This window comes from Belonocnema kinseyi, chromosome 5, assembly GCF_010883055.1.
Source record: "Belonocnema kinseyi isolate 2016_QV_RU_SX_M_011 chromosome 5, B_treatae_v1, whole genome shotgun sequence".
NCBI lineage: Eukaryota > Metazoa > Arthropoda > Insecta > Hymenoptera > Cynipidae > Belonocnema > Belonocnema kinseyi.
In genome coordinates, this window is record NC_046661.1 from 14695284 (window position 1) to 14709248 (window position 13965).

At 35.3% G+C, this 13965-nt stretch overlaps 1 protein-coding gene across 1 annotated transcript in view; it reads left to right on the forward strand.

The window, feature by feature from the left end:
• LOC117173543 (LARGE xylosyl- and glucuronyltransferase 2-like) overlaps positions 1–13965 on the forward strand; it is a 418028-nt gene that overhangs the window by 111108 nt on the left and 292955 nt on the right. Inside the window, exon 6 of the mRNA XM_033362182.1 lies at positions 11806–12350. Coding sequence (XP_033218073.1) covers positions 11806–12350 — 545 coding nt within the window. The remainder of the gene's footprint in view (positions 1–11805; positions 12351–13965) is intronic.

Consider the following 13965-nt stretch of genomic DNA (forward strand, 5'->3'; position numbering starts at 1 on the left):
AAGCGCGCAATATAACTCATTGGTTTGGCTAAACATATTACTGACTACTTTCTGATGCGTGATTCTTATAGTGACATCGCTTTTGTCGCTAAAGTTACTAGGCTTGGTTCTATTCGCTGATTTTGAGCGCTTAGCGTTTAACCCTCTTGCGAAGGGTAGAATGTTATTATCGGTATGTGCGCACTAGTTGCTAATGTTACTTCGGGTACCATTTCTGCCTTTAAGGAAGTGTTGAATTAGTCAAGTTAAAATCTTGGGCACTTAGCGTTTGATCGTTTTGAGAAGCGCGCTATATGAGTCAACGGTGTATGCGAAAATATAACAGACCACGATCTGAACCGTCATTTCTATGTTGACATCGCTTTTATATCAAAATCTGTTGTAATTCGTTTTATTCACTGATCTTGAGCGCTTAGCGACGCATAGAGCTAAAACTGTCCATTTTTTGGGGATTTTTTTACGGATATTTCATCCGGCACTTATAACCTTAAAAATTACAAAGTTTCAGCTAAATCCACCGAAAGCTATTTTCCCATACATTTAGTGCGGGGTCCTCTATTTGCAGACAAAGTTTTATTTACGTGGTAGAGAGGGATTGATTTTTGATGTTAAGGGTTGAAGCCCAAAAATCGTATCGGGTATTTTCGAGGAGCCCAAAAATCAGAGACTGTATTTCCATTGAAAAATTCTAGAAAAATTTATTTGCAGACAAAGTTGTATTTGCGTGGAAGAGAGGGGTTGATTTTTGACGTTAAGGGTTGAAGCCCAAAACTCATATCTTGTATTTTCGAGGAGTCCAAAAATCAGAGACTCTATTTCCATTAAAAAATCATACAAAAATTTATTTGCAGACTGTATTTCCATTGAAAAATTCTAGAAAAATTTATTTGCAGACAAAGTTGTATTTACGTGGAAGAGAGGGGTTGATTTTTGACGTTTTGGGTGGAAGATAAAAATCGTATCGTGTATTTTTGAGGAGCCCAAAAATCAGAGAATCTATTTCCATTAAAAAATTCTAGAAAAATTGATTTCTTGACAAAGTAGTATCAACGTGGGTTGATTTTTGACTTAAGGGTTGAAGCCCAAAAATCGTAGCGTGTATTTTCGAGGAGCCGAAAAATCAGAGACTGTATTTCCATTGAAAAATTCTAGAAAAATTTATTTGCAGACAAAGTTGTATTTACCTAGTAGAGAGGGGTTGATTTTTGACGTTAAGGGTTGAAGCCCAAAAATCGTAGCGTGTATTTTCAAGGAGCGCAAAAATAAGAGACTTTATTCAAGCTCTAAAATGTAATAAATGTTATTTTTTGACAATTTCATATCTGCGTGTTTCAATGGGGTTAATTTTTTACTGTAAGGGTTGGAGCCCAAAAATCGAAGTTGGTATTTTCTGGGAGCCCAAAAAAAGCCCAAAATTCTTTTCCTCCAAATGCAATCTGTTCGTCTTTACAGCGGAACTGAAACTTGTCTTTTTCTTGCTCCAATTATTTTTCGATCGTTCTTTTCCTGAACAATGATAATTGTTCGACTCTTGCTCTAAGTACCTCATATGTTGCTAGTATAAGTCCCAATAACACGTTTCGTGCTATTCTGAACATAATAGAGCAATTTTTGCGCGCAGAATCGATCTTTTCCCAAAAAAGGCACTGAAATAATGCATTTTTTTTACTTAAATTTGCCAAGAAAACCATCAAAATAAGTCGTTCTTTACTTTTTTAAATGATTGGATCATGTTGAGTGACCCTTAATACATATGTAAAAATTTGTCACAAGAAAAATGTACAACGGCTTCATCAAAATCTAGGACTTCAAACTTGCTGTAAAATTTGTTGTTATTCAGTCATTAATGGGTTAAACACTGGTAAAACTTTCGGTGATTTTCACTTCGAGGGTAATTCACTGTTTTTAGTGCTAGGCTATAAACTTTTTGTAAAGGTTTGGCTAGAACACCTGTACAGTGCTTAATAAGAAAACTAGGTATGCCATCGACACCCGAGATCATATTTGCTTTTATAGTTTGAAGCACCTTTCTTTGCTTTCTCAGTTTTTAGGCGACAAGATTCTGATAGGCGGTTATTATGGAATGTATTCAAATTACGCCCGATCTCGAGACCTTATACGTCTTATAATCTGATTTAATGTTTAATTTCAGTACTTTTACGAGTATGATTGTTTGTTCTTTTAGAAATTTCGAATGGTTATTCCGGTATCTTCACAAAAATTTACTTTTTAATTCTATGTTTCTTTTTACTGGTACTGAATACTACGGTAGGTAGGTGTTCAGATTCCGATGTGAGTGAGAAAACCGCAGTAAGGTAAATGTCCCAATTTGGGCCAATGTAAGAATGTGTTTGACATATTTCGCTCGTAAAAGTATTTTAAATCTTATGAATCGATAAAAGTTACAATACTTTGCCTGCTTGTCGGTATAAACAAACAATTTTTACTGTATAATAAAGAATATTTCATGCTGTACCGATGAACCTATTTGGTCAAATGAATTTTTCCTCTGACCCAGTTTGGGTGATTCAAATGTCCCAATTTGGACGAGTGACGCTATGTTATATTCTTTATAGCGGCGCGATATCGTGATTGATAAGAAACTGAGTCCTCATTTAATTTGTCATTAGGAATTTCAAAAGTTTAACGTAAAAATTTCTCAGCATAATAAATCACGTAATTAAAAAAAGAAGATTTTTATCGTATGCATTTTTAAATTGGCTATTTCATTGTTGTAATCGTTTCTCGCACGTTTTTATCAATTATTCAATACAAATGCATACAAAAACAGGCGTCATAACAGCCTGTCAACTCCCGAACTAACAAGCCGAGAGTTGCTATTGCGCTGAACACTGGATTGACAGATTTGCTGGGCTGCAGTATGTTTTTGATTGGAGGCGGCTTTAATAATGCCTGTGAGAATTTACCATGTCGAAACATTTTTAAAATGTCATCCGAGGATACGCCTGCGGATGCAAATTAAAAAATTCTAATTCACCCCTTTGATCAAGAGTGTCATCAGGGTTGTTTTCGTCTCCTAAGTTTTCTTAAAGATTGAAAATGATTAAATTCTTTTTTCTTTTTTCGCGCTCCACTCTTTCGGCTATAATTTTTTATACCGCGATTGGTGTTTCGGAACTACTGTTCTCTAGCTCTAATGATTTTGATTCTAGGTAATCAATATGGTTCAACGCACCTGTCAAGGTTTCGATGTGTGCTTCTTTCTGCGCTTGGTTGTCTTCGATGTTTTTAACTTTGGCTTCTGCGTTGTCAAGCCTTGAAGTGAGCATGTGAATATTTTCAATGATAACGTCTACTTTTCTACGCGCCTCAGAAACCTCACTAGTCACCTTATCGACTGAGTTTTTTATCTGCAGGATTCCGGAGTTCATTTGTCTCATGCTTTTATCCATTTTTTGGCTCATCGATTTAATAACATCGTCCTTGAATATCATTATTAATACAGCCGTCACATCGTCGTCCAATGGATTTCGGTCCCCCGCATCCACGGATTCATTAGAGATTGTGAAGGTAGCCTATGATCAAACTTGAGAATCCGTATTGTCTCGGTCATATGGCACAGGCGATCCAGATGTGGAGCCTCAACATTTCGCGATTTTCCCATCAGGAAGTTTTCTTAGCTTTTCAGCGCAATCCTGGCGGTAACTCAGGCGACATCCTCTACACTTCACCTTATCTTACCCAATGGGTTTGCGTCAGTGTTTGTTTTGATTGTTCGCCATCCTGCTTCAATCGCATGTATGTGTATTTCTATGTTCATGACGCTGTATTGAAGCTATGAGTAGGTCGATGTTTCTAGCTAAGATCCCACTTCCAATTTTCCTTTGTTATAATTTACCGTGTCAATTCAACCTATTGTTGTTTCATGATAATCATATTGTTCACTTAGTAACTTAAGGGAGATCCTTTGACTATGGTATTTGCGTAAGATCACTAAAACTTAACAAACACCCACAAAATAATAAGTATGAAGCTATTTTCCCTTGCTGAAAGGTTATGCAACGCCATGCACCAGGATCACCTTCCACACGCCCCGCGATCTGGGGTTTCGATTATTATCCCAAAATTACACCTTTTCCTGCGGATGCTCAGGTCAGTTTCAATATTCACTGTAGAATTTTTAAAAGTTTTTTGGCACAAAAATATTGCAAGTTCATGCACGAGCGATCTATGGTCACGACTTTATCTTTTTTTCTTAAGGAAGTTTTTTATTCTTTTAAAATATTTCCAAATTCTCAAAACTTGAATTATTTTCTAATCTTTTCAAAACATCTGAATATCTGTGGAAACGATTTGTTTTTTCTAAAATTAGTTAAAATTCTGAAAAATTAAAAAAATTCTCCTAATATTAGTTAAAACTTAATTTATTTGGTTCAAAATTACTGTTTTTTAATGTGAAAATCAAGGTATTCAGAATTTTTCAACTAGTAATTTCCTAGTTACTACGTTATCCATCGAACGTAATTGCTCGGAAGGCGCACCTTTCCAAAGACATGGTCCGGTGTATAATATAAGATATCATGATGTTAGTCAGAATGTGGTTATCGGATAATAAAGAATAATGTGGAGGAGTAGGAAAAACACTTAAAATAGATCAAAGCGCTTTCAGAAAAAAAAAAATAGAATTGGCATGGAATCTAAAATGTGTGTTTTTTTAGAGTAGTTAGCAATCGGGATGCGAATACATTACGCGATATCATCAAAGACAATGTTTTACCGGGTACTCATATAACGGACTCTTAAAAAGGGTATTGTAGTGTAGACCGCATTTACTACACACACTCTATCGTAAATCATTCAAAAAATTTTTAATCCGGCTGACACTATTCACATGCAAGGATTCGAATCGCATTGGTCAAAAGTAAAGCGCTATATGGGAAGGCGGATCGGTAAAATGGCAGTTTCGAGGATTGATTACTATTTCGTAGAATATGACTGGAGGAGTATGCATGGTTCAGTAGAAGAACTTTTAGTAAATTTTACTCGGCGCTGTTGTATTTCTATCGACATTAACTGCATGTCAGGCGAATTTTGCATGTTTAGTTCAATAATACCTTTGTACTAATACGCTTCGCATACATTAGAACTCTGTAGGAAAAAAAGTCAAACTGGATCTCTTCATTTAATTTGTAATTTTATCGGTTTGAGTATAGAACCGACGCTATAGCAATATCGATCTACATCGATTACGTAAGTACTGACATGGAGCAGTTCTTCATGTAGAACTCTCAACATTCACAAGTTGAATATCAGCTGTTCTAAAGCATCGAGCACACACTGTTCAACTTTACTACCGGGTACGTAACGAAATTTCAATCACAGCGTTTGGGTAAGATATAACTTTTACAACTCGAAATACTTGACGCACTTCGTTTAAACAACGATCAGCTGCGCTTCTAATCATGCGAAAACGTAGCTGTTCCACGTATGAAATGCTCAGATTGAAGTATCAAACGGCTCCTCATTCGGGTAAGGCGAAACCCGACCCGTTCAATGTTTTCATACGCGAAATCTCGGCGTTTAAAAAGCAGTGCGTCGAACAGCGAGAATCGAATGAATTTGTAACGTAGGAGCTTCGCATGAGCAGGGGGCTGAGTTGAGGCGCCGGACAATATGTTTAGGGACGAATTACACGGTAATTACTTAAATATCAAATCTCGCGTGCTCTTAAATTTAATCGGTGCACGTAAATAATTAAAGTAACAAACATCGTTCTTACAATAAAGTTCAAGAGTAAAGGATGATGAACGGTCAAATTTACGATAATGCTGTATTGAGATAGTTGCAGATATAGGACACTATCGGATCAATCTAGAAATGTCAGCTGATCGAATGAAGTTAGATTTATATTTTTCGCAATTCAAAATGCAAGCCGATTGTTAATCTAACTTCGTATGTCCTACAACTACGCAACATATCGCGTACCAGTATCAGTACGTGATCAGTTTCAAACATTCATTACAATAATTATATACTTCCAGCATAAACAAAATTGATTGGTTTTACTTTTTAATTGTTATATTGTTATAAAATCCGTTTTGCGGTAAAATATACAAATATGTGCTAAATGTTTGAAAGTAAAATTCATTAATTTTTAAAAATAATAATTTTGAGCTTGCACATTTGATCGGCTGGAGTCATTTTTATAGCAAAATCCTACTACATGGAAAATTTCCATTTAATTTATCGACTCATCGTAAAAACGTGTTCTAAACGTTTCTTAAACCAAAATTATCAACACAAAAAAATAAATTTCATCAATTTTACTAAAAGTTTTTTTTTTTTTTGAAATCGACTTTTTGTAAACATTATTTTTTTTTTGGTAACATTATTAGTTACAAATAGTGATTTGACGAGCCGGATGCGCAGGATCGCGTAGCAGGTCATTTAGAAGGCCATTTACGAGAATTTTTTTAAATTTAAATTTTGTCCATAACCAAAACAACTACAAATGGTGAGATGACGACCCGGCTGCGCAGGATCGTGCACCAGATAACTTAATACGTATTCTACAAGAACTTTTTCAAAATTCCAATTTTTCGAACTCTCAAAATAACTCTCAATGGTGAGTCAACGACCCGTGCGCGCCTCATCGTGCATCAGGTCCTTTCAAACGTCATATACGATAAATTTTTTGAAACTAAAATTTTGTCAATAGCCAAAACAATTAAAAATGGTGAGTCGACGACCCGGGTGCGCTGGATCGCTCACCAGGTCATTTAGAAGGTCATCTACGAGAACTTTTTTCAATTTTAAATTTTGTTCATAATCAAAATGACTACCAATGCTGAGGCGACGACTCAGGTGCGCCGGATTGTGCATCAGGTCATTTTAAAGATCATCTACGAGAACTTTTTGGAAATTTAAATTTTGTCCACAACCAAGACAATTACAAATAGTGAGTCGAGGACCCGGGTGCACCTGATCGTGTACCAGATCCTTTAATACGCCATTTATTAAAACTTTTTCAAAATTCAAGTTTTTCCAACACTCAAAATAACTATCAATAGTGAATCGATGAACCGGTTGCCCAAATTGAAATTTCTAAGAGTTATCGTAGAAGAAGTTTGCAACGACCTGGTGCACGAGCAGGCGCACCCGGTTCGTCGACTCATCATTTGTAACTAATAATGTTGCAGAAAAAAATAATGTTTACAAAAAGTCGATTTTTTTCAAACAAAAAAAAACTTTTAGTAAAAATTAATTAAATTGATTTTTTTCATAATAATTTTGGTTTTAGGAACGTTTATAACACGTTTCTACAAAAATTCAATACAATTAAATGGAGATTTGCCATGTATTAACATTTTGCGATAAAAATGACTTCAGCGGATCAAATGTGCAAGCTCTAAAAAATTGTTATTTTTAAAAATTAATGATTTTCACTTTCAAAAATTTAGACGCACGTGTGTGTACTTTTTACCGCAAAATGATTTTTATAACAATATGACAATTAAAAAGTAAAACCAATCAATTTCAGGACATACAATCGGCTTGCATTTTGAATTGCGAACAATACAGCATTATCGTAACTTTGACCGTTCATCATCCTTAACTCTCGCACTTTATTATATGAACGATGTTTGTTACTTAATCTATTTATGCTCACCGTTTAAATTTGAGATCACACGAGATTTGATATTTAAATAATTATTGTTTAATTTTTCCTAATACGTATTGTCCGGCACCTCAACTCAACGCACTGCTCACGCGAAGCTCCTAAGTTACAGAATCGTTTGATTCTCGCTGTTCGTCGTCATTCGAACCAGCAGAGTCGAACCGAGCGAATCATAGCGAGTATACCTATATCGACTCACTGCTATTTAGACGCAGAGATTCCGCCTATGAAAACATTGAATAGATCGGGTTTCGCTTTGCCCGCATTAGCGCCGTTTGATACTTCAATGTGAGCATTTCATACGTGGAACTGCTCCGTTTTGTGATGATTACAATCGTAGCTGATCGTTGTTTAAACGAAGTGCGTCGAATATTTTAAATTGTAAAAGTTCTATCTTACCCAAGCGCTGTGATTTAAATTTCGTTACGTACCCGATGAATGTTGCGAGTTCTACATAAAGAATCCGGTTCGACTTTTTTACGTACAGAGTTCTAATTAATGTTGGGTGCTACTACCATGTTACTAGTCTGGCAGGTAACCGATACAAATGAGGCTCCATAGTAAACTACGGCGTTTATCCCATTATCCATTAAGAAACTGACATATAAATAACAATTCCTGTGCTAAAATTTGATCACTTAGGAACTTTCCACGATAGTAACAGGTTAGCTTAGCCTTCCTGATGATCCATTCATAAAATACTATTCATTAAATTACACTTCTGGGCATATAATCCAGGCGTATCATACAAAAAAGGTATTTTTACGTTATTAGGTAGGTAATACGCGTTTTTTTGCTAAAAAGGTTTATTAAGGGGTCCTGAATAAAATTCCAAGTTTTCTAGAACGACACACGTGCTTCCGACAGAAGTTTTTGAAACAAGTTCCAAAAATCGTGGTACTTTGGAACCTGTTAATTTTACAAATTTGACCGATTTTGACCTATTTTTTAGGGAAAATTACTCGTGTTCAGTTTGTTCTAAATGCTTCACTTCTCAGTAAAGCTATGTGAGTGGTGTGCGAGCAAAAATTGCAGGGCAAAAAATTCTGCGTAACTCTAAAAAAAAATTTTTCTAGTCTTCATAGATCAAGATTTATGCCTATTTAAAAAACGTATTTTTTTGCTATTTCGAGCTATTTACGAGGTGTGTTCAAAAAATAAGGTAACTTTATGGTTTTCTCAAAAAATATTAATTTATTCCTCAATATTTATGTTGTCCCCTTCAAAGTAATCCCCTCAGATATAATACACATGTGCCAACGCTTTTTCCAATCATAGAAGCACTTCTGATAATCATTTTGTGACATTGCCTTGAGTTCTTTCAGCGATGCAGTTTTTATCTCCTCAATCGTTGAAAATCGATGTCTTTTCATGTGTCTCTTCAGTTTTGGGAAAAGAAACAAGTCACTGGAGGGCCAAATCCGGTGAATATGGAGGCTGAGGCATGACTGTAGTGCTGTTTTTGATCAGAAAATCTTTCACAAGCAACGATGAATGAGCAGGTGCATTATCGTGATGCAAAAGCCACGAATTGTTTTTCCAAAGTTCCGGACGTTTTTTGCGTATCGCCTCTCACAAACGGCGCATAACTTGATGGTAATACTCCTTATTGACCGTACGACATTGTGGCAAGAATTCCTGATGCACTACGCCACGGTAATCAAAGAAGACAGTGAGCAAAACCTTCACATTTGACCGAACTTGACGTGTTTTTTTCGGTCTTGGAGACTCAGGATACTTTCACTGAGACGATTGGGCTTTAGTTTCGACGTCATAACCATATACCCACGATTCATCCCCAGTTATAACCCTTTTGAGAAAATTAGGATCATTATTGACTTCATTCAACATCTTCTGGGCGATGGTCATGCGATAGATCTTTTGATCAAAATTAAGCAGTTTTGGAACAAATTTCGCTGACACACGTCTCATGCCCAAAAAGTCCGAAAAGTGATTTTTTAACATCATTTCTTCCACTGCTTGAACGTCTTCATCTGTTGTTGACGTGCTGGGACGTCCAGGGCGAGGTTCGTCTTCGACATCCTCTCGGCCTTCTTGAAACAGCTTGTACCACTTATACACATTTTTCTTACTCAGAGTAGACTCACCGTATGCTGTCAACATTTCAAGAGTTTTAGAGCACTGGATTTTATTTTTCACACAAAATTTAATGCAAACTCTTTGCTCCAGTTTTTTCGAAAGAAGAAAATCGCCGAGCACACCAAACCCTTCTGACCTTTTACGCCTCTGCCAGAAAAACAACACCAGCTATATAGTCAAAACTGTATACATATGATCGTGACCTTACTTTTTGAACACATTTCGTATACTGAAAAAACTTTTTTAAAAACTGCTCGTTTCTTACATACCCTAACAAAAAAACTTTAAAAGAACAAATTATAGAGGACTAAATTCTGCGTCAAATGAATAAAATACAATGTTTTGGCTTTTTTTGTTGAAAAACAATCAATCGTTCAAAAATTGTTGAAACAATACGCTTCTCTCTATCATTTGTTGCCATATTTAATGTATTTAATGTTGAAAATCCTAGTAATCGTGACGGTCCCAGTTATCATCAAATTTGGTTATAATTAAATATATTATTAAGCATGTTTCATAAAAGAAACATTTAATGATAAAATTCACTTATTTTTAGCATTTTATAATAGGCGATAGAAATGGCATTTATGCAAATTAAATGAAAAGCAAGAAAATTGGCAGCAAGATTATTGGGACGTTTAACTTACTTTGTGAAAATCACTTCCAAAGTATTTGCTGTCGAAATTAATTGAAAAAAAAAACAACAATTAACTGGTTTATTGGAGATACCACTTTAAAACAAAAACGCCTAATACTATATCTTCAGGGTGGTGTTTAACAGAGTTCATTTCACAAAATAATATTTCAATTTTTGGCGTTCTCAACATAATATAATACGTTATAAAACTGATCCCTTTAATAGCATTTTTAATAAATAATAAATAAACAATGTAAAATCAGTTTTTCAATTCAGTTTTTTCAACAAAAAAGTAGGAAAAGTAAACTTGTAATGAACTACAAATGCATGAATGACATCAAAATTCTCAAATATGGTTGCAGTATATTTTCCAGTACATACAGAGCCTTCCTAATTGAAAGGGTCAAAGTTTCATAGCCATAACTTGTGACCTATATGAGCTAAAAAAATTTTATTTAATTTTACGCAGAATTTAGTCCTCTATAATTTATTTTCTTGACGTTTTTCTGTAAGATATGTACGAAATGAGCAGTTTTGAATAAACTTTTACGACTATAAATACCTCAAAATAGCAGAAAAATTAGGTTTTTTAAAGAATCATAACTCTCGATCTAGGAAGACTAGAAGATTATTATTTTTGTGGGCTTACGCAGAATGTCCTGCCCGGCAACTTTTTCTTTGGTGCTACTTATGTAGCTTCACGGAGAAGTGAAGTATTTTGAAAAAAATGAACACGAGTAATTTGCCCTGAAAATAGGTCAAAAGCGGTCAACTTTGTGAGGCTATAATTAAGGAACTATTGTGGCTATATCATTGCATTTTTCAGAAGTATTTGAAATTGTGTCTACTTCGATTTAACTTTTTTAATTTTTGTCATAAATGTAACAGGTTCCAAAGTGCAGGTACAAACTTCAGAAATAGATTTCTCCGCCTCGTTTTCGCAAATATCTGGTTTCTTAGAAGGAGTATGGCTGGGCACTCATTGAAGATAGAAGGTTTTTTTGCCCAAATTTTTTTAGAATTTTCTCTAGTTTAATTTTGATGTTGAACATTTTGCTCTAAAATGCAATGGGATGGGTCAGTATATGCAATCACGATTTTTGGAACTTTTTTCAAAAATATCTCCGGGACACACAGGGTTCATTTCTAGAAAACTCAGAATTTTATTTAGAACCCCTTAATAAACTGCTTTAGCAACAAAAAAACGCGCATTACCTACTTAATACGGTGTAAAAGTACCCGATGCCTAGACTAATATTAATTTAAATATCTGGTGCAAACTGCACGCATGCTCAAAAATTATGGCTTCAAGTTTTCTTTTAGAATTATTTTGCTGTTGTAGGGAAAATGAAACATTTCCGTGGAAATTCAAATATACGCGTTATACATGCAATAAAAAGAAACTTTATAAATATTTTTAAAACCGCAGTGAACGTCTCATACTATAAAGCCGAGGATTGGATTCCACGAGTCTCATGGATTCCGAATAAACACTACTCCGGCGTATATGGTCTTCTGAAGCTGATCCTCCCCGATATTTGTCAAGTGCCAAAAATCTTAGTTATTGATACGGACGTGACTTTTCTCAACGATGTGGTGCTTCTATGGCAGTCGTTCAATTACTTCAACGAGGATCAGCTCCTTGGTTTAGTCGAAAACCAGAGCCAATGGTATTTAAAGACGCTTCCATATGAACAACGTTCTTGGCCTGCGTTGGATAAAGGATTTAATACTGGGATTGTGGTTATGAATTTGAAGCGTCTACGAGAAAGGAATTTTGCACACTTGTGGGTAACAATAGCGAAACGAGTGCTGGAAACTATTTCCGAGACAAGCCTTGCTGATCAGGATATCATCAATGCTGTAATAAAGGAATATCCATATATTGTCTACAGAATTGAATGTACTTGGAATATTCAATTGAGTGACCACACTCTTAGCGAGTCTTGTTACTCAGATGCCAATCGCTTGAATGTAATACTAACTCTTAAATTTATTTAGAAAATAAGTTTCTTTTGCTGAATTACATGTCTGAAGTTTCGTCGCACTATTCTTCAAAGGTATTCAGTTTTATAATGCAAATAGTTTTGATCAGTTTGTAATTGCTTGCTTGGGTGAATTTAAAGAATGTTCAGTTATGTCCTTTGGAGTTGTTCAAAGTTTGTTTTTTGGTCCAAAAATGAAAAAGCAGTCGGGGAGAATGCAAAACTGCCGTATTTTATATATAAAGTGAACTTCCACCTATTCTTACAGTCGTGAAACATACATGATCGATAATTTCAAGGCTAGAGGGGCTCCAACCTCTACCGCGAGTCACCAGGTTATTTTTGTCAAGAGACGTTCATTCGCTGTCCCATTCATGTATCGATGCGCCCCCTGTAAGTAACGTTTTCAACTGTGCATAATAATACGGACTAAATACACACTACTTTTAGAACTGCTGGCTATACGTTGTTTCTCAGCTCAATGTGCGAGAGACAGTTGCGACTTTTGCCTCAAAATACCAATAGCGCAGCGGAGAGGTGCAGTGCGTGGGTACTCACTCAATCATATTGCTGAAAATATGCATTTCAATTGGAATCGGTTAAGATGGCCCCGAATTGTGCAGTTAAAAATGTCGCTGTCTATTAGCTGAGTTTTTTTACGTACGACGTAGAAAAATCTCACCTTTCCTTGAAATAGTATAATTTTCTAACTAAAAATAAATATAATACAATAAGAAAACAACTTAAATATTTTGCGGAACAGTGTGTTCTTTATCATCAAGTCGCGGTCATGCTAGAATAGGTAAAAATGCCAGGAAGGTTAGCATAGCTCTTGACATAGGAGTGTAGACAGCTTTTTGGATAAAAAATTGTAAACGTAAAAGTAAGTAAGTTATAAAGTTCTTAATAGTAATATTTTGCAAGTCTTGAATATATTTTGTCAGACATTTTCCATTAATTTGTTTATTGAAGACCTGTCAGATGCACTAACCTGAAATTTTAGACATCTCATTTTATGTCGTGAAATTGGAAGGGCGCTAATCGAACAAAGAATAAAACATGACTCAGAAAATATATTCTAAACTTGAATAAGATTATTATTCAGGCCTTTATAACTCACCTTTGCGTTTAGAATTAAAAAAAAAGTTGTATGCGTTTCCATGACGTCATCCTAAATTACGTAATTCAAACCAACAAGGGATTCCCGCTCTTCGGATGTCTTTTTTTAATTGGTCAGCAGTGGTATCAGAACGCGGATATCTCTGGCATGCGCTGCAGTGATTCTTAAGTATTTTTAGGTTATGTAAAATTATATGTCAACAAAAAATACATAAGAATCACAAATACGTATGCCAGAGATATCCGCGTTCTGACGCCAGTGTTGATCAGCCACTGATGTGGACAGGCCGGTATATTCGCCGTCGCAATGATCCTTCTTACTGCGCATGTGTTGTTGAACGTGGGCTTATTTAAAATGAATAAATTAGGGTATTTCTCTTGTGAAGACAAATTGTAGTTGAATGATAGAGTTATCAATAAAGTAGCATTTACCAAGTACAACAAAAAGACAAGAAATTAGGTTAATTTTTAACCCAAAAATATTA